Source organism: Lytechinus pictus, unplaced genomic scaffold (assembly GCF_037042905.1).
Source record: "Lytechinus pictus isolate F3 Inbred unplaced genomic scaffold, Lp3.0 scaffold_19, whole genome shotgun sequence".
NCBI classification, from domain to species: Eukaryota; Metazoa; Echinodermata; class Echinoidea; order Temnopleuroida; family Toxopneustidae; genus Lytechinus; species Lytechinus pictus.
Window position 1 is genome coordinate 6,003,212 of NW_026974140.1, and position 22,294 is coordinate 6,025,505.

At 36.6% G+C, this 22,294-nt stretch overlaps 1 protein-coding gene across 1 annotated transcript; it reads left to right on the plus strand.

The window, feature by feature from the left end:
- Nucleotides 1–1,571: 1,571 nt before the first annotated feature.
- LOC129260978 (lysosomal acid glucosylceramidase-like) lies at nucleotides 1,572–20,361 on the plus strand. The gene is made up of 11 exons (XM_054898997.2): nucleotides 1,572–2,025; nucleotides 2,679–2,781; nucleotides 3,240–3,437; nucleotides 7,976–8,128; nucleotides 8,926–9,059; nucleotides 10,484–10,656; nucleotides 11,176–11,413; nucleotides 12,052–12,258; nucleotides 13,049–13,212; nucleotides 17,224–17,343; nucleotides 18,912–20,361. Exons 2-11 carry the CDS (start codon nucleotides 2,709–2,711, stop codon nucleotides 19,015–19,017), a joined length of 1,566 nt encoding a protein of 521 aa, XP_054754972.2. The 5' UTR covers nucleotides 1,572–2,025; nucleotides 2,679–2,708; the 3' UTR covers nucleotides 19,018–20,361.
- Nucleotides 20,362–22,294: the final 1,933 nt, after the last annotated feature.

Genomic DNA, 22,294 nt, shown 5'->3' on the forward strand with positions numbered 1-22,294 from the left:
CTCCTCTTCCTTCTCCTTCTTTTCTTCTTCTTCTTCGTTATATTCTTGTATATATCTTATTTATTGTCTATATATCTTATTTATTGGTAATAGTAAATTCTGATTTTTTTCTTCATTTTTAATATGTAAATAGTATCATTTTAACATTTTATTATCTTAATTCTGTATATTGAGGACCCCACTGGAAATAAGCTTTCGAGCTTTCGTGGGTCATCCTGTGCAAGCCTGTTGTTTTAATGCTACTGTATATATGTTATGGTGACTTGCCAAATAAAATCAATCAATCAATCAATCAATCAATTAAAAAGGGGTTTTCATTATAACATGTAGGTAATTTTTGCCTTTTTTGCATATTTTACATACTGATTTCCAGGGGTACGTCACTCAGCGTATGCATATATGGAGGCCCTTATGGAGGATAACGCATGCAGAACCCAGCACCCCCACATCCCAGGATCATGGCATATTTCCGTTGTATTTATTGGTATAATTTTTCCCGTTTAAGTAGGCCTACAATACTTAGTTCAAAACAATTCCCTTTCAAGTATCTGAATTCTGATTACTTTCAATCTGTGACATTTTTGTCTGGCCTAAAATTTTCATAATCATGCATTTCACCCATCATACTCTTAATATGAATGCCCCCTCAGTGGTTACGATCTCTTATAGATTTCGAAATAATTTTTATCATTTTATTACTTGAAGGCCTTCATGCCCTATACTTATATGGTGGCAAAGTTAGGTGCCCCTATAATGTCCAAAAAGTACCAAACAGGAAAAAAATTAGAAAAGGAAAGTAGATTTATGATAATGATAGCCACTTGAAAGACTTTCACAATTTTGAAATAGGGTTTTCAAATGTATTGGTGAAAGCGTTTTAGGAACAAAAACGTATGGACCATCAAAGATTTAAAAAAAGATATTAGAAATTCATTACGTTATTATGTGCGAGCACCTTCAATTCAGCTCAACTCAATTCAATCAATTCAATTCAATGCACTTCATTTCAATGTATAAATTATGATCAATCAAAATATTGTCATTCCCCCCATACCAACGAATGCCTCAATTTAGTTGTGCCTAATTTCACTGAGAGAGAAGGGGCCTAAGGAGAAGTTTGTTTACAAAAGTTCAATCATCTGGCCATCATAAACATAAGAGCTATTATAGGGGAAGGATATAGAAACTGAAAACTTCCTCATATTCTCCCATTTTGCTCAGTATAGGGAATATTGATTCCTAAACCAATGGGAAACATTATCATGGTTGATTATCTTTTATAGGCAGTATAAAATGCCTAGTTATCTAACTCCGATGGGTGTCGATTTGGAGGGGGATCCCCACCAAATTTCTTTGGAAAATTTGCAAATATATAGGGCCTACATTATATGCACTTGGCTATAAGGGAAAAAATAGCAGAGAAAATATGAAAGATTAGTACTTTAGCTTTTCGAGAGTACGATCGAGACCCCCTCCCTTTCCCCTAGTCGACAGATCCCCCTCCCCCTCCCGGGCCTTAGATCCAGCCAGGCTGATTCCTCGATCTTTCTTCATAATTCACTGACTTCTTCACTCTGCGCTGCTCTTCAACAGAGCGAGCGCCCGTGAGCCGAATTCGAACGCGCGCAGGGAATTTCCCGCAAATCACTCGACGGGCGCGGGCTTGTCATGTGACCATGTAGTCAATAGAGTTATGTAAGAATACTGCCGACGTCTGGCGCACTGAATTGACAACGCAACGTAATTCATTTGACAAACGCTCTTATTCTCGACGATTGATTGTATTTCATGTCGGCCTACTCTGTCGCAAATCTGTTTCGGGCTAGTTGTTGTATACAGACTTCGACTAATACCTTTTCGTTATACCAGCAGGGTGATACGTAATCTTGCCTTTCGAAGACGAAATTTGGTGTCTGCTGAGCTGAGAGTGAGACTGACTGTGACACTGACATTCTGTTCTTCTATTTCTCTGAGATTGACTCTAACTCTGAGTCAGTGATGACAGACACTGCACTGTGAATCAATGTGAGTAGACTGAGCTGACTAAACCGGGGGGGGGGGGGGCACTTACATTGACGAGTGGATACCATGCGTGACCCCAAAAAACTCGAAAAAAGGATGTCTTTTTCAAGATAGGGCACGTTACATACGTAACGTAATAAAACTAAAAGGGTGTCAAAAAAAATTAATCTAAAATAATGAAAAAAGGGTGTCTATTTCGCTAGGAAAGCTACATGTTTAGCCTTAGGGTCAATTTGCGAGGGTATAAAAAAGACTAAAATGTTTTATAAAGCCTAACCTTTTTTATAAAAAGGATACTTTTTGCCCCAACAGTCGACACTACGTGTTTACAGAGTCCGCTAAACCCAATGACCACGGGTAAAGGTAAAACCGACGTCCGTGACATAACAAAATAAAAAATATTTTTAATTTTGAATATTGATTCTTCTTCTGCTTCCTTTTCTTTCTTGTTTTATTTATTTTTCTCCTCTGTCTTTGTTTTTACCTTTATCATCTTTTTTTATTAATCTTATTACTTCTTCTTCTTTCATGATAGTAATACTTTATGATTTCTTGACGACTTGCCTTTTCCTTATTCATTTTCTCTTCATCATCATTAGCTTTTCTGCATTCTGACACTCTTTCATTCATCTGATATTCTTTTTTTTTTCCTTCAGCACTTGCTTTTCAGACCCTGTGTCTTCACCATGGAATCTTGTCCCTGTATTACAACCACTTGTATCCTGCTTCTACTAACTCTACATTTATCTTTTTGCAAAGGTGAGTAGATTTTTTAAGGAGATTTTTTTCAATCAAATTCACGCAGAACTGTTCAGCAAACAAAATTAAATCCAAGTTGAATATAAAATTTTTGAGTTACCTTTTACTTCCAACACTGATTCTCTTTTCCTTGTTGAATATTGAGTATTTATTTGATTCTTATTATAAAGCAAGTGTGATTATTCAATTAGGCAGAAACACAACTGTTTTAATTGGTTATTAACCTAATTTCTTTTATTTCACTGTGTTCTGAGTCCTTATATACAGTGAAGTCTCAGGACACTATTGCAGGTGCATGAATCAGGACCCCTTTTTATAGTTGAGCTAAGAGGGTTAACCTATAGACAATCAAATAGAGAAATTAATGCAAAATAAATGTTTCATCGTGATTTTAAAGAAATTTATGCTCTGTTGGACAACTTTGGCTTTGATTTTTCTCTGACCCATTTCCTCTGTAGCTGCCACACCATGTCATGAACAGCGCTTTCCAGGAGGGGATACTTTTGTATGTGTTTGTAACTCCACCTACTGTGACACGGTAGACAACTATGAGCCACTTCAGTCTGGCTTCTATACGGTCTATACCTCTAGTAATACAACAGGAGATCGTCTCGCAAAGAGGACGTATCCAATCTCAAAGTCATCCAACTCTTCAGGTCAGTTTCAGAAAATAGATAAGATATGGTCATCTCGATGTGTTTCAATCCTGGTGGGTGTTTCATAAAGCTGTTCGTAAAGTTACGAACGACTTTACGCACGACTGGAACATGTTCTTTATAGGTCATAACTCAATTACATAGGGATATCACATAGCACAAGAAAGGATCACCAGTCGTGCGTAAAGTCATTCGTATCTTAAGAACAGCTTTATGAAACACCCACCAGGGCTCATACTCTCGAAGATGATGTTCCTTGCAGAGTTTATCCTTGATTTGAATTTTAATGGACAGGGAAAAGGGATAGGGGTAACCCTACACGGGGGGGGGGGGGGGGGGGGGGGGGGGGGGGGGAGGGGATGGGTCAGAGTACAGCTGTTATACATGTACATTATTAGTGAGTACATTGTATGTAATTTCAAAATTAAAAATGCCTTTTGCAGAGATATATTGAGGTTTTCTTTTCTTTTTTTTTTTATTTTACAAAGCTAATAAATATATTCTTCACCTTCTATGAGAGTCTAAGACCCCTGTTACATCTGAGAGATTCCCTACCTCGGGTCGGAAAGAAATCAGATGTAAACATTCCAAACCTACCTCGGGCCACTTTTTAGCGAACCTACCCGAGACCACATCCAGAGGTACATGTAGTCTCGGGTAGGTATCGGGCCGGTCCACCGATTCGTAGATGTAAACGCGCACAAGCTTTCGAACCTATCTCTGTCCGTTCGCCAGCTGTCAAATTACGTCATAGCGCGCGCTATCCCCTCCCCAGCCCCATTGTTCTTCGAATGTTATGCGACATGTGAATTGTGATTGATAAAGTCTTTGATTTGAGTGGAAAGAAGGAAGCATTTTAAACGTATCCTTTTCAAGTCGATCATATCTTCAACGACTGCTGGGATCATCAGCATTAGATATTTATAAATTGAACACTTATCAAATTGCCATTTTTGTATTCAAGTGTATCAAAGGAACCGTTTTGCCTCCTCTTGCCAATATGTTTGAAACTAATTCTATGATTCACAAATATAACACTGGAAATAGTAAAAAATTACATATCTGGAATATTGATAAGCAGTATATGCAAAAAACAGTTAGATATACAGGGCCCACAGTATGGAACTCATTACCAACTTCGATTACGGAGAATGTCTTTTTGAATACTTTCAAAAAAAATCTTAAAGTTTATTTGTTGTCATATTAATTGTATTCAATTTAGATTTTAGCCTATATTAATTTTGAATTCTACCTGAGAGAGAGATGGGGGTAGGGGGGTGGGATAGGGGGGATGGGGACAGGGGGCAGGTGGGGATAGGGGGGTGGGGACAGGGGGCAGGTGGGATAGGGGGGCAAGACGTTGAATTCAAATACATGCGCCATCTAATATTGTTATCATTATTATATTTGTATTTTGTTAACTTTTGGACTCCTGCCATTTACAAGCTTTTTTAAAAAAGCTTTCTACAGGTGTTCCATTTTCCATTTATTTTTATTACTTACAATATTAATTTACTATGCTTATGTATTTGATCTATTTTTGTATATATATGTGTATTTCAAATGTACATATTTTGTTGTTTTTTAATGGAAAAGAATAAATGAATTGAATTGAATTGAATTGAATAAAGGTAAGGAGTCGTTTCGACTCTCTGGAAATGATCGGCTCATGTCCTACCCTGTCATTTCTGTGCAGCAGCCAACGAGTGTAACGAAATGTAAACAACTTTAATTAGCGCGCGCAAATTATTCAGAGCCTAGATCGAGAGCGCCCTTTGGTGTCAGCAATCGGATACCGCTCGAAACCGTACCGATAGGGGAGGGAATGAACGCTGTGATTTAAACAGACCACATTTCGGACTGTCCGTTCGCGAAGCTAATCCAGTCAAGGTTGCAAGTGGACTCGGTCGGGTCTGGGGTAGGAAACTTTCAGATGTAACAGGGGTCTTGAACAATGTGACATTAACTTCGTGACCTATTGTTTGTATTGTGATAGAGGTTGCCCTATCCTTGAGATTGAGCCACATATTGACAGTCTGTAAGGACAGACCCTTATCAACACCTTAATCACCAACTGGATCTGACAAGTAAAGTTACACCTTGGTTTGGTTTGGATAGCTGGAAATTAGTACATTATCCCAATTTACCTCTTTTGTCTAAAAGTTCAGACCACTTTATCGTGATTTGACTCCTGGGGTGGTATTCTGGAACACTGCCATAACTTTTGTCATTTCTCTCCGAGATGTGACACTGCTATGATTGTCACAAATCGGTATTCTGAACATTGTCTTTTCCCTGTCATATCTCTCTGAGTTACCGCCCATCTTTTCGGAAGCAAACCAATCAATATCATCGATAGTTCCCAGTAGGAGCCCTTCTAACCAATAGGAAGGCCCTGTGGCAGGTAGAGGTAGGGTGTACAGTACAGTAGCTGGCATTGCGCAACTACTCGTATATTGATATATAGAGAGACGGAGCTGTGAAGGATTTTAGAAGAGAAATAAAAATAGAAAGAAAACAGAGAAAAAAAGGGAGGAATTAATATTTAGGGCCTAACTAGTTGCAGCATGAAAAAAAATATTTTTGAAAATTGTCATGGATGATGAGTGAAACTAATACCACAATCGATTATCATTATATGCTTGACATTAAGTCGACAGGGTACTGGAATATTTGGTACTAAAAGATATGACTGCTACCTCCCTGTCATATCTTTCGCTTGTATAAAAGGATTATGCGCGTTTAAAGCCGCATATTTTTGGTGCGTGCTAAAGAGAAGAGGCAAAATTTTATGACAATGTGACAAAAGTTATGACATCCACCACCAGAATACCAACTTTGTCATATCTCTGAGAAAAGACAAAATGTGGAGAAAAGGCAATGTTCAGAATACCGCCCCAGATATCTAGCAGGCAACCTCAAATTCTAGATAGTAAGTATAAAGTAGCATCAATACAAATCAATCTAAGTTTACCGTGTCTGTAGTGTAAACTAAGTAGTATGCACAATGGTAGGTCATGAGTTTTTATCTAGATATTTCTTATCAAATGTTCAAGGATTCAGCTATTGAAAATACTTTGATCTTTTGCATTGCATGAGTCATGGTCCTTATACTGTACATATCTGTGTACATGATAAAAGTGCACAGGTCAACTATTCAAGATTAGAGCTGAAGTTCAATAACAGACCTTATTTACTTAAAGGGATGGTCCGGGCTGAAAATATTTATGTCTGAATGCATAGAGTAGAATTCACTGAGCAAAATGCCAACAATTTCATCAAAATCGAACAAATAGTAAAGTTATTGAAATTTAAAGTTTAGCAATATTTTGTGAAAACAGTTGTCATGAATATTCATTAGGTAGGCTGATGATGTCACATCCCCACTTTCCGTTTTCTTACGTTATTACATAAAATCATAATTTTTTTCATTATTTCATACTTGTGTGAATAATATATCTCCCTTATAATGAAATAAGTTGCAGCATTAAATATCTAATGCACTAAATCAGTTGTCAATCCAATTTTTCTAGTTCTTGGAGGAAAAAATTTGAATAAACCTAATTTCATATAATAAAATACAAAAGAACAAGTGGGGATGTGACATCATCAGCTCATCTAATGAATATTCATGACGACTGTTTTCACAAAATATTGCTAAACTTTAAATTTCAATAACTTTGTTATTTGTTATCCGATTTTGATGAAATTTTCGGCATTTTGCTCAGTGAATTCTACTCTATTTATTAAGCTATAAATGCTTTAAGCCCGGACCATCCCTTTAAGAAATCTAGATATACATGTAGCACACATATTTATCAGTGTAAAGTACATGATAAAATTGATTTTGATCATTGTTTGCAATATATCAACAGTATAATTATATAGCATCCTTTATGTGTTGCATCATGGGGAAACTGGCCATGCATGCAACATTAAAGAGATATAATCACAGATTACTTGAAAACATAGATAAATTCTAGTAACTATTTAACATACTGCTTGCAATGTTTATGAACTTAAAAGTGACTCGTGATTGTGATGCATCCACACTCTCTTGCCAAGTTCTTGATTGAAACAAACCTTGGTTTTCAGTCTCATGTACATGTGTAACACAAACACGGCTCTAAATGTTATTAGTTGTTTCCTTTATGCTTCAAAATGTTTTAATTGGAATTATGCAGTGCATCAATAATCCTGTTACATACTGTTTTAGTAAAAACAATTTTGTGATCACAGGGTTGAGCTCAGAATCATGACTTTCCAGATGGTGATCATAAAGGTTGGTCCCAAGATATGAATAAAAGTGGTACACATTCGAAAAACCCAAAATACTGCACACAGTCACACAAGATCAAGGAAAATTGTCAGATCTGCCAAATGTTAGTGAAATGCTCAGCCAAGAATGTGTAGGCGTACATATGTGTGGATGTTATTTGATTGTACCAAAAAAGTAGATAGTGTTTGTCCTACTCGGAAACATAGAAATTCCCACTTGTAAAAAAGAAATTTCTTTTAATGATTCAATTATCCTTCAGGTTCAGCCATTACGATCAAGATTGATAAATCCACCATATACCAGTCAGTGATTGGGTTTGGAGGAGCTACTACTGATGCTGCAGCAATCAATGCATTCAACCTCTCTCAAAGTAGCAGACAGAACCTCATCAAGTCATACTTCTCCCCAAATGGTAGGAACCTGGAGTGAATTTCACAAAATCATTACAAACCTAAAGTACATCTCATAGAAATGTGAGTTAATTCTGTCACACAAATCTCTATTCCTCTGGTCATTGATTTTTCGTTAGACTTGACTTGTGTTCAGATATTTACGCACTGCTGAGTATTATAATTATTTTTAGGTTATTTTTGCAAATAGCTTTGCAGGACCTATACGTTGCAAACAATGTTTCACTCTCTCAGAAGAAAATAGCTAGATTTGTTTATATTTATTTGTAAAATCCATACCAAGTATTTCTTTCATCTTTATTCCACAGTGGTAGAGAATTAAGGCTCATTTTACGTTTTATAATGATGAACCTTTACTTACCCGGACATGTTGGCTCAGTGGTAGAGTGTCTGTCTCATGAAGGTCATGGGTTCGATCCCTGGCCTAGTCACACAAAAGGCTTTAAATGGGACCTTCTGCCTTCTTGTCAGGTGCCTGACATATTAGAATTGCGAAGGGTAGTAAAAAATTATGTTATGCAGGCTTGCTTGGAGAACAGTTCATAAGAGCTGAAATGGCTACCATGGGGAAATAAGAATTCAGCCCTTTTTAACTCATACAAAAAGGTGTAATATCATATTGATTTGCATAAATATTTATTATTTTTATTATTGATATCATTGTTCAATCAGAGCTCTGTATAATTTCCATATTAAAAATAATCTATTTATGAAGGGATTATCTTTTGTTTAAAAAAATCATTCAAAAGATTTGCCAACACCTTACTAGGAACATCTTCTATGATTATATCATATCCAGGTATTGAGTATACTGTAAGCCGTGTTCCCATTGGTTGTACTGATCTATCTACTCATTACTACACTTATGATGATCACCCAGGGGACTTTAATCTTCTCAACTTTTCACTAGCTAAAGAGGATCTCAGTTACAAGGTTGGATATTTCATTTTCCTTACCTTATCCAGTGTTTTTTGCCGAACTCATTTCTGTTGACTTTGGTTAAGACTCTACATGAATAAAAGAAACATCGCCTATTCGATTGTACTGGTAGTACTCTTCACCATTTAATCCAATATTTTGCATTCTTAACCCTAACTAGGCCGGGCTTTTTTGGCTGTTCTGTGGCCGGGGGGGGGGGGGTTGATTCAACCCCCCCTGAGATCTCGGCCGCCGATCGCGCGAGCGCCGCAAAAGTTTGCATGCTGGTAGTGTGCGATGTAATCTACAAGGCTGTATGGTAAAATTTTCCAAAATAATGAGATTTTATTTTATATGAATTAATTATGCTAATTTATGCATAAATCATACTTTTCGCTCTAATTCACTAAATAAAGCTCCTAGAATGCTAATTTTTGGTAAAAATATTCTTTGTAGCATTCTTAACAATGGCAATTGAAAAAAACTTCGGTTTGGAAATCAATTTCTTATGTTTTTTTTTGTTTTATGAATTTCTTATGTATTTCCTTGTTTTTCAACCTTTTGTTTTTCTTTGTTTTTTTCACCAGATTTATTGCACAACCTTTTTGAAGCATAATTATGCTAAAATCAATTGCTTTCAGCTGTTTAAAGTAAAAATAATCATATCTTTATGAATAAGATGAGAAAACTCAATTTGCATTGACTTTGTACACAAAATCACGTTTTGGAACAATTTTTGGTCTGACATGCACTTACAAAATGTTGCGTAATTGCGGAACCGCGTACTCGGGCGTCGTAAATTTGGTCTCAAAAGATGCGCGAGACTTAAAAGTATAAACTCTGCGAGTGGCGCGGTCAAAAAATTTCGCGCGGCGGAATGATCGCAGAAAATGTTGAGGGGGGGTTGATTCAACCCCCCCCCCGGCCATTTTGGGGTTAACACACACTGATTTTGTTCTTCTTTATTGTTTGGTATATTAATCTAAAATAAAAATGACATTAAATTGTGGAAAGATAATTTTCATGTCTGCCTTTCTTGCTCTATTTTCTTAGCCTTTTTTAAAATAGCCCCCTAAATTAATTTGAAAAACAACTCCCGACATCCCTCTGCCCATGTGCAGTAATCAGCTGTAAAACAAAAACTAGTTTCATTGGAGGTTCAATTTAGAGCAGTTGCATAAAATATTCTACCAGTGTTATTCATTGAATTAAGATTTTCAAGAATTGTAATAGTACAAAATTTAAAATGAACCTGGTCTGATTATTAAGACTAATCTCACAAGAGGTTGAGATGTCAATAAAGTGATTCGAATCAATGTTGGAGTTTGGTATTAAGCAATTGAAATTGTGCTTCTGAGATGAATAATAGTATCAACACCAAAACTTGAAAGGTACCTTTCATATTTTATTGTGATTTTTTAAAAACTTTATGTCTTCAGATCCCTTTTCTTCAAGAAGCGATGAATATGTCTGGTCGTGATATCAAGTTCTATGGGAGCCCCTGGTCCCCTCCTGAGTGGATGAAGACCAATAATGATTACCATGGAGCAGGTCAGATCATTGGCAATCCCGGGGAAAAATACTTCAAAACTTGGGCAAACTATTTTGTCAGGTAGGAATTTAGAAGTTTTGAGAAATACATTTGTGCTGTTGCGAATTCGGATGATTCTGAGTTATCTCAGTAACATTAATACACACAAGATTTGTTTCCTCAAGGCTGGAAACTAGATAAAAAGCATCGTAATTTCTTGTTTTTCTTGTAATTTCTTTTTTGATATGAAAATACTTGGCTGTGCTCAGAATAGTTTTCGATTTACAATTTGGTAATTGTTTGTCAATACATTGTTGCTACATAGCTTTATACACTTTTAAACATTGAAGGCACATGTATGAAATAATGCCCAATTGCTCGTACATTAGATTATGATTCAGGTCAATAACTACATCTAAATGTAGATTTAGGTAAGGATCAAGATCCAGATTTATTGTCCAATATCACATAAGTAATAAAGATATTTTTTGCATTTTGAAGATGATATATAGATAATTGTTGAATTTAAATATGCGATGTATCAGTGAATATGAAAGTAACAGAAAGTAACTCCTAATAGATGCAGTTTATTTGAATTAGGTTTCTCCAGGAATACGGTAAGCACAACGTGACTTTCTGGGGTGTGACGGTGGAGAATGAACCGATGGCAGGAGGAATCAAGGATTACCATATTCCATCCTGTTTTTTCACCCCTGAGATGGAAAGGGATTTCATCAAGCTTGACCTTGGACCTACTTTACACACCAATGGTTTCGAAGACCTCAAGATAATGATGCTTGATGATCAGAGATTTGAATTACCTGGATGGCCTGAAGTTGTGAGTATATATGCCATGACTTATTCTTAGGGTACCTACATACCAAATATGGTCAGGTAAAATTGTTCATTAAAAATGGAAATGAAATTACTGTATGCTTTTCTGGACAGCTGCCAATAGCTTTGGCAAGATAAAAAAAAACAATTACCAGAACAGCTAATTGTTGTATGAGTGATTTGATCGTTTGGTACATGTTTACCCACACTGAGGCCTTTGCTGTATCTGGTATACTATGTATGTGTGAATCTACGTTTTAGGGGGAATACAAAAACACAACTTGCCATTCCGGGTGTGAGAAAAGAACAATATGGCAGGGGATGATCAAAGGTTTCAAATTCCTGGTTGACCACATGTTGTAAGTTTAGGAGGGGCACCAGATGACCTGAAACCAATTTTGCTATCCTTCTTGTTCCTCTGCCTTCCTTGCAGTGTCACTTAGCATAGAGCTTATCCTCTCCTGGATATTATCCAGTATTTCTTTCTTCTGCCTCTTCTTACCCGCATGGTTCCCTGGAGGAATGTTCCTGTGAGCCTGATGATCTTATGACGAGTCTATACTATCTCGGTTTGGCAAATTAAAGTGCTTAAATTTGATTTAATTTATCAAAGTCAGCCCCCCCCCCTCTCTTTACCTATAGGTACTGTCTGATGACGATGCCAAGGCCTATGTCTCGGGTATAGGTATCCATTGGTATTGGGATAAGGACATTCCTCTTCTCAAGCTAGACCTGACGCACATGTACTACCCAGATTACTTTATGCTCTACACAGAGGCCTGCTATGGAGGGCCGCCCATCCTTGGCACCTGGGCGCAAGGTCAGGGCTACAGTCAGAGTATCATTGAGGTCAGTATTGAAGGTTTATACTCACTTGGTATAGAAACAGTTGGTCTGTTTCTCAGATAGTTTGATAACACATACCACTTAGTCTAATTCTCATTTAGTCTGTTGCCCAGTTGGTCTAATTTACACTTCACCTTCATTACTTATTAACCCTTTTCCATGCGTTCTTCGCACCAATGCACACTCAGTGCCGTATGAACTTCGCATTTCACGCTCAAACACTTCATTTTTTCCCTCCCTCAAAATCATTCAGCACAGAGGGGTCTGTGGCCCAGCGCACAAAGAGTTAAATTTATGAAGACAAAATGGTAAATAGGCTAAATGGTAGTGAGATCAAAAAGTTTGTAGATGAACTAGGATTAAACTATGGTGGATGAGATGAAATGGAAAGTAGACAAAGCGGATATAGCAATTTACCATGTTGGATGGCCTGTTCCTAGCTCATGATGTTGAGTGATGACACATGAGTGATTCCATACCTTCTCAAAGTTCTTTCATCTACAAGACTGTTTGATGATCAAGAAAATTGTGGCTATATCCGTATAAGATTTCAAAAGTTTACTCTTGAGCGCTAATTCACGACAATCGTTTGTAAAAAATAATTGAAGCAGTTGTACAATATTAAAATGACATTTCCTTTATTACCAGTCCCCATATTCGTATGATTTAAAGAAACCCCTCCTCTAGATTACATTGTGAATAAAAATGGAACTATCCTAGCTCGGAATGAATATTTGTTTATTAAGATAACTATTTATTTATATATATGAAAATGATTTTGTTTTTCTACCAGAACATGAACCATTGGGTGTCAGGTTGGGTTGATTGGAACATGGCTCTTAATCTTCAAGGTGGACCAACCTTCATTGGAAATTTCCTCAATGCTCCTATCATTGTGGATGCAGAGAAAGATGTCTTCTACAAACAACCCACATTTTATCACCTTGGACACTTCAGGTATGTATAGTACACTGTGCTGGACCCTGTTGCATAAAAGCTATTATACAACACATGGATAGATCCTTGACAGCTGATTGGATGAAAGCGTGTCACATGACATTCAGAGGAATCAGCTATAGCACGCTAAGATACGCTAGCCGTGCTATAGTCGACTATTGCACGCTCGTGCTATAGTCGACTATAGCACGCTGAAGTAAATGAGCCAGCACTGCAAGATCACTGGGCACACTGAACCCATGGACATGCCCCGTACACGTTAAGTGAATTAACGGTATACGCGCATATACGTAATCACGTTATCCTATCTCTGACCGATGTACGTAGCACTGCGCATACACGTTGCTAAGCTGAACACAATGCGCGTACGTACGTTGCTAAGCTAATTATTCCCAGGGTGCGGCTGCTTACCGTTTGGATTTTCTTCTGGATTTTATGGAATTCGTTCACAAATTGGATTTCATGGATCTATGACTTTATGGATCTATGTTGAATGTACTTGACTCTCCTGGGATTACTGGAGTAAATCTACTCGACGCTCAAAAGACAACATTGTAAGCAAAATAAGACCTAACGCGCGTTAGTCATAGACTAGACCTATAGATCTAGCCTATCTAGATCTAGTCTAAACTGTACGCTATCGGTGTTGTATAAAACAAATATTCAATGTTGTATTCGTGCGACGTTCCGAATATTACATTCGTTGCAAGTTGAAAAGGTCTATTCAACTCCGCTTCGCGTCGTTGAATAGACTGTTTTAACTTGCACACTCATGCAATATTCGGAACGATCGCACTCATCAACATTGAATATTTGTATACTATTATGGTAACTTTCACATCCAATTGAAACTATTATAGAATCCTTGAATTATGATTGGCTGTTGAGCATTGTTACCATGGTAGTTTCCAATATAGTAACTTATGCATTGGCACTGTTTTATTTTAAACTAGGCTGAGTTGTTGGATTTTTTTTTTAAAGGGAGTGTGGTCAACGATAAGTTTTTAATAACAGTCTAAGGTGAGCAGCAATTAACAACAACAGGAACTCATATGATGTCTCAACTCTGAATGTTGCTGGTTCTATCATTCAGCCAGTCTCCAAGGCACGGGATCTAGGGGTAATTGTCGAGAATGAACTAGGAATGAAGTCCCATGTTAACAATATTTGTAGGGCTGCTGCAATTGGGTTACACAAAATTGGGAAAATGAGAAAATTTCTTGATAGGAAAACAACAGAAAAGTTAGTACATGCCTTCATCTTAAGTCACTTAGATAATAATAATAGTTTACTATTCGGAATACAGGAATCGCTTCTTGATAAATTACAACACATCCAAAATTCTGCTGCAAGACTTATAACTCGAAAAGGAAAATTTGAACACATCACCCCTATCTTATCTGACCTTCACTGGCTACCCATTCGATCAAGGATCAAATATAAACTTCTCATATTAACATTCAAATGTATTCATGGTATTGCCCCTGCTTATCTTCAAGAACTTGTCCAGATTCATAAACCCAAGCGTAATCTCCGTTCTGGCTCACAAAATCTTCTCTCTGTAATTACTGTCAAGACCAAATCATATGGGGATCGGGCTTTCCAGAAAGCTGCACCAGCACTATGGAATTCTCTACCACCGACATTAAGAAATATTACCCAGCTTGAGAAATTCAAAGTTCAATTAAAAACCCACCTCTTTCAGAATGTTTGATTTAGTCAATCGCGCATAGAGACCTGAAGGTGTTATGTGTTTTTAAGAAATGTACTATTTTTATTATTAATTTCCATAAAATTTTCAACCTTATTTTTTGCATCCAACCCTTCATTTTGCTAAATTTGTCCTTACAATTAACAAAGTGCTCCAGCCGGTTACACTTCGTAATTCCGAAGGTTCTTTATTCCGAAGGTTCGTAATTCCGAAACACGTAAATTGCCTATACCTCGATGTTTGTTAATCCGAAAACGTAAAAGGGTTCGTTAATCCGAACATTTGTGGCGTTATTCCGAAGGTTCGTTATTCTGAAGGTTCGTTAATCCGAAAATGAAATAAGGTTCGATGTTCCGAAGGTTCGTTAATCCGAAAACAAAATAAGGTTCGTTGTTCCTAAGGTTCGTTAGTCCGAAAACGAAATAAGGTTCGTTAATCATTTCGTTTTCGGACTAACGAACCTTCAGAATTTCGAACCTCATTTCGTTTTCGGAGTAACGAACCTTCGGAATTACGAACCTTCGGAAATATGAATCTTTGGAATAACGAACCTTCGGAATAACGAAGCTTCGGAATTACGGTTGTTTGCGGCTCCAGCCATGGGGATGAGATAGCATTACATCTCTCTTCATATGAACTAGAAAACAGTGACAAGTCATTTGAAGAAGGTCCCATGTACAGGAGACCAGTGGTACATACATAAACAAGTGGAATGCCTCTGGCCGTCTCACCTGCATCACGCGATTCAATATAGCAGCAGTGCTGATTTTGAAAACTACTATAACTCGCACAAGATGTTCAGTGATACTTGGTTACTCGTATTTCCACGTTTTATGAACTAGACCAATACACTTATAGAGATATGATGGCAATTCAACAAATACCCCCAACGTGGCCAAAGTTCTTTGACCTTACATGACCTTTGACCTTGATCATGTGACCTGAAACTCGCACAGGATGTTCAGTGATACTTGATTACTCTTATGTCCAAGTTTTATGAACTAGACCAACACACTTTCAAATTTATGGCTGTAATTCAACAAATACCCCAATTTGGCCAAAGTTCATTGACCCTAAATGACCTTTGACCTTGATCATGTGACCTGAAACTTGCACAGGATGTTCAGTAATACTTGATTACTATTATGTCCAAGTTTCATGAATCAGATCCATAAACTTTCAAAGTTATGATGGTAATTCAACAGATACCCCCAATTCGGCCAAAGTTCATTGACCCTAAATGACCTTTGACCTTGGTCATGTGACGTGAAACTCATGCAGGATGTTCAGTGATACTTGATTAACCTTATGTGTAAGTTTCATGAACTAGGTCCATATATTTTCTAAGTTATGATGGCATTTCAAAAACTTAACCTTAGGTTAAGATTTTGATGTTGATTCCCCCAACATGGTCTAAGTTCAATCACCCTAAATGACCTTTGACCTTGGTCATGTGACATGAAACTCAGGCAGGATGTTCAGTAATACTTGATTAACCTTATGGCCAAGTTTCATGAACTAGGTCCATATACTTTCTAAGTTATGCTGTCATTTCAAAAACTTAACCTCAGGTTAAGATTTGGTGTTGACGCCGCCGCCGCCGTCGCCGTCGCCGCCGCCGTCACCGTCGCCGTCGCCGTCGGAAAAGCGGCGCCTATAGTCTCACTCTGCTATGCAGGTGAGACAAAAACTACTATTCATGCAGAGTGTGGACTATATATAAAGCCAGCACTGATGATTGGCCATAGAAGGAAAACAATTGAATGTAATGGCAGCTCAAGCTAATGCTGGGAGGAAAATCATAAGTGTGTCTCAAAAGAGTTTGTATTTTGATAGATGGTGTTATACAAAGGCCCATTGTTCTTGTTATCTCAAGAAGTTGCAAATTGGTACCGTGCAATATTTCCCATACAGATTCATTTTTTCAGGGCTTGTAATGAGTAGCTCTCTCTGTGAAATTTTCCTCATGAAATAGAGATGTAAATGTGGAGGGATGTACCTTACCTCACCAAGATCTGAAGTAATGAAGATTTTATATTTTTAGCAATATGTGACAAGGCAATCAAGGTATCGGGGCTTAGGTCTTAACACTGTCTGCCACACAAATTGAAGCTTGATTGAATAAGTGTATCATATTGCTGCCATTCCCCTGCAGCGGTATAAAAGAGTTAACATATAATAATTAAAGTAGTAATGCAAAAGATTATAAGAGGAATCAGAATTGATAATACATTTGTATGAACAAAACAATATATCTTGTGTATGAATTAGAATCTTTGTTCTGCCATGTTCTCTTTTAGCAAATTTATTGTTCCTGACTCTCATCGTATACACCACACGGTGGATTCAGACACAGAGGTATTAAGCATTGCATTCCAGCTACCAGATGAACACACCTATGCAGTAATCCTTCTAAACCAGTAAGTGCTATCTGAGGTTAGGGTGTTCATGCAATGGAAATGATGATCTTATATGTTTGTGGTTAGGGGGTACTAAGGAGAGGAGTTGGGCTTTTGTGAGAATTTGTGCATTTTGTATTTCATGTGCACAAGTATGCCCCTATCGTTGACCCGCTGCTCTTCATTAAAGATAAATAATTACCAGTTGTAACAATCTCAAAACGAGTTCGAACAGAATCCAATAAAGTGACCACCCAAATGTTTGTATTGTATAAATAAAAAATATGTGCCAAATGGCTCAGGAAAAAAATGTGTAATTGCTGAGAAATGAGCAAAATAAGCATGGAATTTCATAAAATGTTGCATATTTTTCCAAATAATATCAATACACTGTCCCCCATATGCCTTTTTGTGTTAGTGATCATCATAATTATCGGTTTTCAGCTAAGATTTCATGATTTACAACGATAAGTTTATTACAATTAACCAGAACTAGATCTATGATAATATGGTGGCATTTAATCTTGATTTTGAAGACTTTCTCATGAAATAATAGGTTGCTGCAACTACTTTCTTTTACCTTTTATCTTGAGATTTGTTGAACACAGTGTACTCAACACCATGAATTAATCACTTTGCTTCTTATCCTAAGTGATTACAAACCTCATTTTAATAAACACCTCAGTTTTCCTTGGACACACTTAGGTCTAATTTATTCTTCCCTGCTCTTGGGGTCCGTCGTTCAGTTAAATATTTCAATTCTCACTCATATTGCAGGCAAGGCCAAGAGGGAAATATAAATTGGTCAACCTTTTAGGCCTCTTATAATGAAATGGCCTTTGTACTATGGCATACACAAAGTAGGATCAGTGACTCTGGGATGGTCATTACGAAATACGAATAGAGTATTTTGATTTATCCAGGTGTAATAAGCTCATGAATATTCATATCAATCTGGTAAATTTCATGAAATCAACAGACAAGTTTACTCCTGCAGTACCTGATGATGTCTTGTGTTTCATAGGTATTCACACTCATGTAAATTGCTTATAGTTAATAAGCAGTGTACATGTATCTTTGTCAAGGAATGCATGAAATTTCCATAAATCCTCAAAACTGATGTTAAGAATCCTTATTTGTTTCCATATTATTTTGCTGGAGTTCCAATGGGAATCAATTAAAAACTAATTGAAATTGGTTTACTCTAGATACTATCATGCATGGATTCTCTTTAATATGGATGTGGAAGTCGTTTATGGATGTACATTTGAAGAGCTAAGACTGGGATCGAATAACCTTTATAGTTTCCTTTAGGACAAACAGAGACACAATTTAAACCACCAGAAACTATGGAAACTTTATCTCTTGATTACATTTAAACAATCAGTGGTAATACATCATTCTTACTATGAGGAGAATAATACCATATATTGATGAGAGGGATGGGACTCAAGGTATCACCTAGCCATGTACACTATGAATGTGTGTAACTTTTTCTTCAATTGTATTCATATTGTTATACTGTTCTTTTGTTTCTCTATTATATTCATATTGTTATACTGTTCTTTTGTTTCTATATGTTTTATTAGGGAAGATCAAGCTGTGGATGTGACAATATCTGACCCTGATGTTGGGTACATCAATGCTAGGATACCAGGACAATCTATCCAGACCTACCTCTGGAGTGACAACTAAAATCATGGCAGGATCTAACCTCACACCAGGGTTTGCATCAAACCCAGGGCCATGAAGGCAATTGTCTTCGCTGTCCACCTCAGTTATCTTGCTGTCCTCAAAATTCTCTCTTTACTGGCTGTGATTCTAAGGTGATTTCTCAAAATTCTTAGCCCTCCCATGTGATTGTATACTGCGAGGGTTGCCTATTACAGACAACTTTTGTTTATCAGTCATAATGTATCAATGTTAAGACAAAATTATTCATAAATTATTGCAGGGCCATATTTGTCTCTTTGTCCTGTGCATTATGAAATCTAAGACTGCAAGATTAAGTTCCAAGGTGGTGACACCAACCATAAAACGATGGTGATCAACTTTAAATATAAATCAGAATGTGAAAAGTAGGAAAACAAATATAGTGTTAGAATACTCAGTAAAGGATTAAAGCACATGAGATCAATTCAACTGGATAGGCACTTATTTCTTTTGTTCATGTGGAGTGTCGACTCTGGTTGATAAATGCATGCCATCATTTGTGACAGCAGTCCATTGTAGCTGACCAAAATTTAATGGGTGTATTTCCAATCAACTAAAAGTTTTTTTCTATTCACTGATAAAGGGGAATCAGCATTGGTGATAATTGATTTTAACTGGTAAATTTTTTATTCCAGACAAAAGCAAGTCTGCATTGTTAACAGTAGTCCATTCTAGCTGGTAAATTATGAATGGCGGTATTCCAAGCAACTCAAAATGTTGTGTGTACCAGTCAATTCAAAATCTCTCTACCCCAATGAAAAAGCAAACCAACATTGATGCATATGTGCCAAGTAATACTGATTTTCCGTATTTTGTTCGGTAATCAATATATGGGAGTACACTTTTACACGGTAAAAATAAAACTTCAATTTTGCGACTTGTGTAACGTCCGTGTTAGTCATTTATATTGTGATTGTCTTGTGTAACCTTCTGTATTAGCATGGAAATGTGAGTCCTAGTTATGATCTGGGATCATAATTTTTTTGTAATCCACCTTAATTTATATCCTTGGGAAGTAATTTATTTTTCCAAAAGACCGTTTTATTTCTTGCCTCTGTCTCTGTTGGAAACAAGACAGGAATGTGGCCTAACCGCCACCATAGCCCAGCCGCGCCGCGCTAATGAAATGGGGTTTTGGGGGCCACGTGGAAAAATGCAGATTTTTTTGCCAAAGTACTAATTGTTAGGTGGAAGAATACTGAAATTGTGCATTAAAACTTGGCAGCTCTGTTGGTGACGATTTTTAATTCCTTTGTAGCCAGTAAATGATTAATAATGGTGTTCCAATCAACTCAAAATGCAGCTTACATGTATGTTTATTTTTTATCTCAATTTTTATACATCATAGACTAATAATTTTTTATTTGGTTGTGATTGTCCTTTATTGAAGAATATACCTTTATGTGTAATCTAATGGAATGTACAATTGAAAATATAATTTTGTACTTATACTTTAGTTTGTTTATATTTCATTCTTTATTTTTAATCTAGAGATATGATACATATATTTGTATTATATTTCTAGATGAGATTGTATTGTATCAATGAAAATGAATTGATTAACATATATACATGAATTACAGGGTTAATATTTTACATTAATTTGTGAAACAGTGATACAGATAAATACATGTGTACAGATGAATACATATTCACAGGTGAGCAAGGCTTGGTGAGCTGATGTTCTAAACCCACTTTTTATCATATGTATCTAGATTGATTTCTGTGATAGTTTCGCTCTTGGAAATTGGTTATGAAGGGTAATCAGGAGTTTTATTCTCAAATTGTCCCTACATGTCTATTTTTTCATTGGCTTTGGTAATTCTTTTTTATGTTATAGAACAGTGTATGCTGACCAAAAAATTATTTCAATCATGTCTTTCATCCCCCTACATCTGTTGACTTCGGAATGAAGCATTGGTGTCTTTTTGGTGATAATGTATATTTTTAATACATGACTTTCTCCCTCTTATTGCTGAATTTTGTATTTTCCTCTAATTGTAATTTGTCATCATATTTATGATTCTTTGCACTTTTATACATTATAGATTAATATATTGATTGTGATTAATATTCTTTTTTGAAGAATGTTTCTATGCTGTTTCATATTTTTTTTGGATTTACATCTTTTTTTGGTTGTGATTAATGTTCTAAATTACATGTAAAGCATGTATCTTTTTGAGTAATTTAATGGGAAGTACAATTGAAAATATAATTTTGTACTTTTCTTTCAATCTATCTTTCAATTTACTGTTTATATTCCCATTTTCTTGTTTTATATGTACCACATTTACTAAATAAGTTCATATTTCATGAATGAAAGTGGATTAATTTGCATTGGATTCATTTTAATTCAAATGAATCTGCATGTATTTGAAACTGTAAGTAATATATTTAAGTGTAATTTTATTACTTATAATTGCAACTCAACTAACTCAGGAATATAGAAAATATTGAATATTAAACATCATTTAAATAAGGAAATAAGCAGAGTGTCATCATGATATGAATAAATATGTCATCTCGAAATATGAATAATGTCAAGCGTATCTCTCTTGCTTTTTGTCTCGCCCACCAGAGGTGAAGGCGAGACTCAGGGATCCAAATGTCCGTCCGTCACAAACCTAATGTCACATAACTCCACAACCGGAAGTCGCTTTTCAACCAAACTTGGATGTTAGATGGACTTGGAGGACCTGCATGTTATGCTGCAGTCGGAGGTCACATGGTAAGGTCAAAGGTCATTTTCAGGTCAATGTTAAAGTTTACATGCAAGACTCTCTTATGACACCTAACTCCGCAACCGTAAGTCACTTTTCAACCAAACTTGGGTGGTACGTGGACTTGGGGGACCTGCATGTTATGATGCAGTCGGAGGTCACATGGTAAGGTCAAAGGTCATTTTTAGGTCAATGTTAAAGTTTACATGCAAGACTCTCTTATGACACCTGACTCCGCAACCGTAAGTCGCTTTTCAACCAAACTTGGATGGAAGATGGACTTGGGGGACCTGCATTTTATGTTGTAGTTGGAGGTCACATGGTAAGGTCAAAGGTCATTTTCAGGTCAATGTTAAAGTTTACATGCAAGACTCTCTTATGACACCTTACTCCGCAACCGTAAGTCACTTTTCAACCAAACTTGGGTGGTACGTGGACTTGGGGGACCTGCATGTTATGATGCAGTCGGAGGTCACATGGTAAGGTCAAAGGTCATTTCAGGTCAACGTTAAAGTTTACATGCAAGACTCTCTTATAAC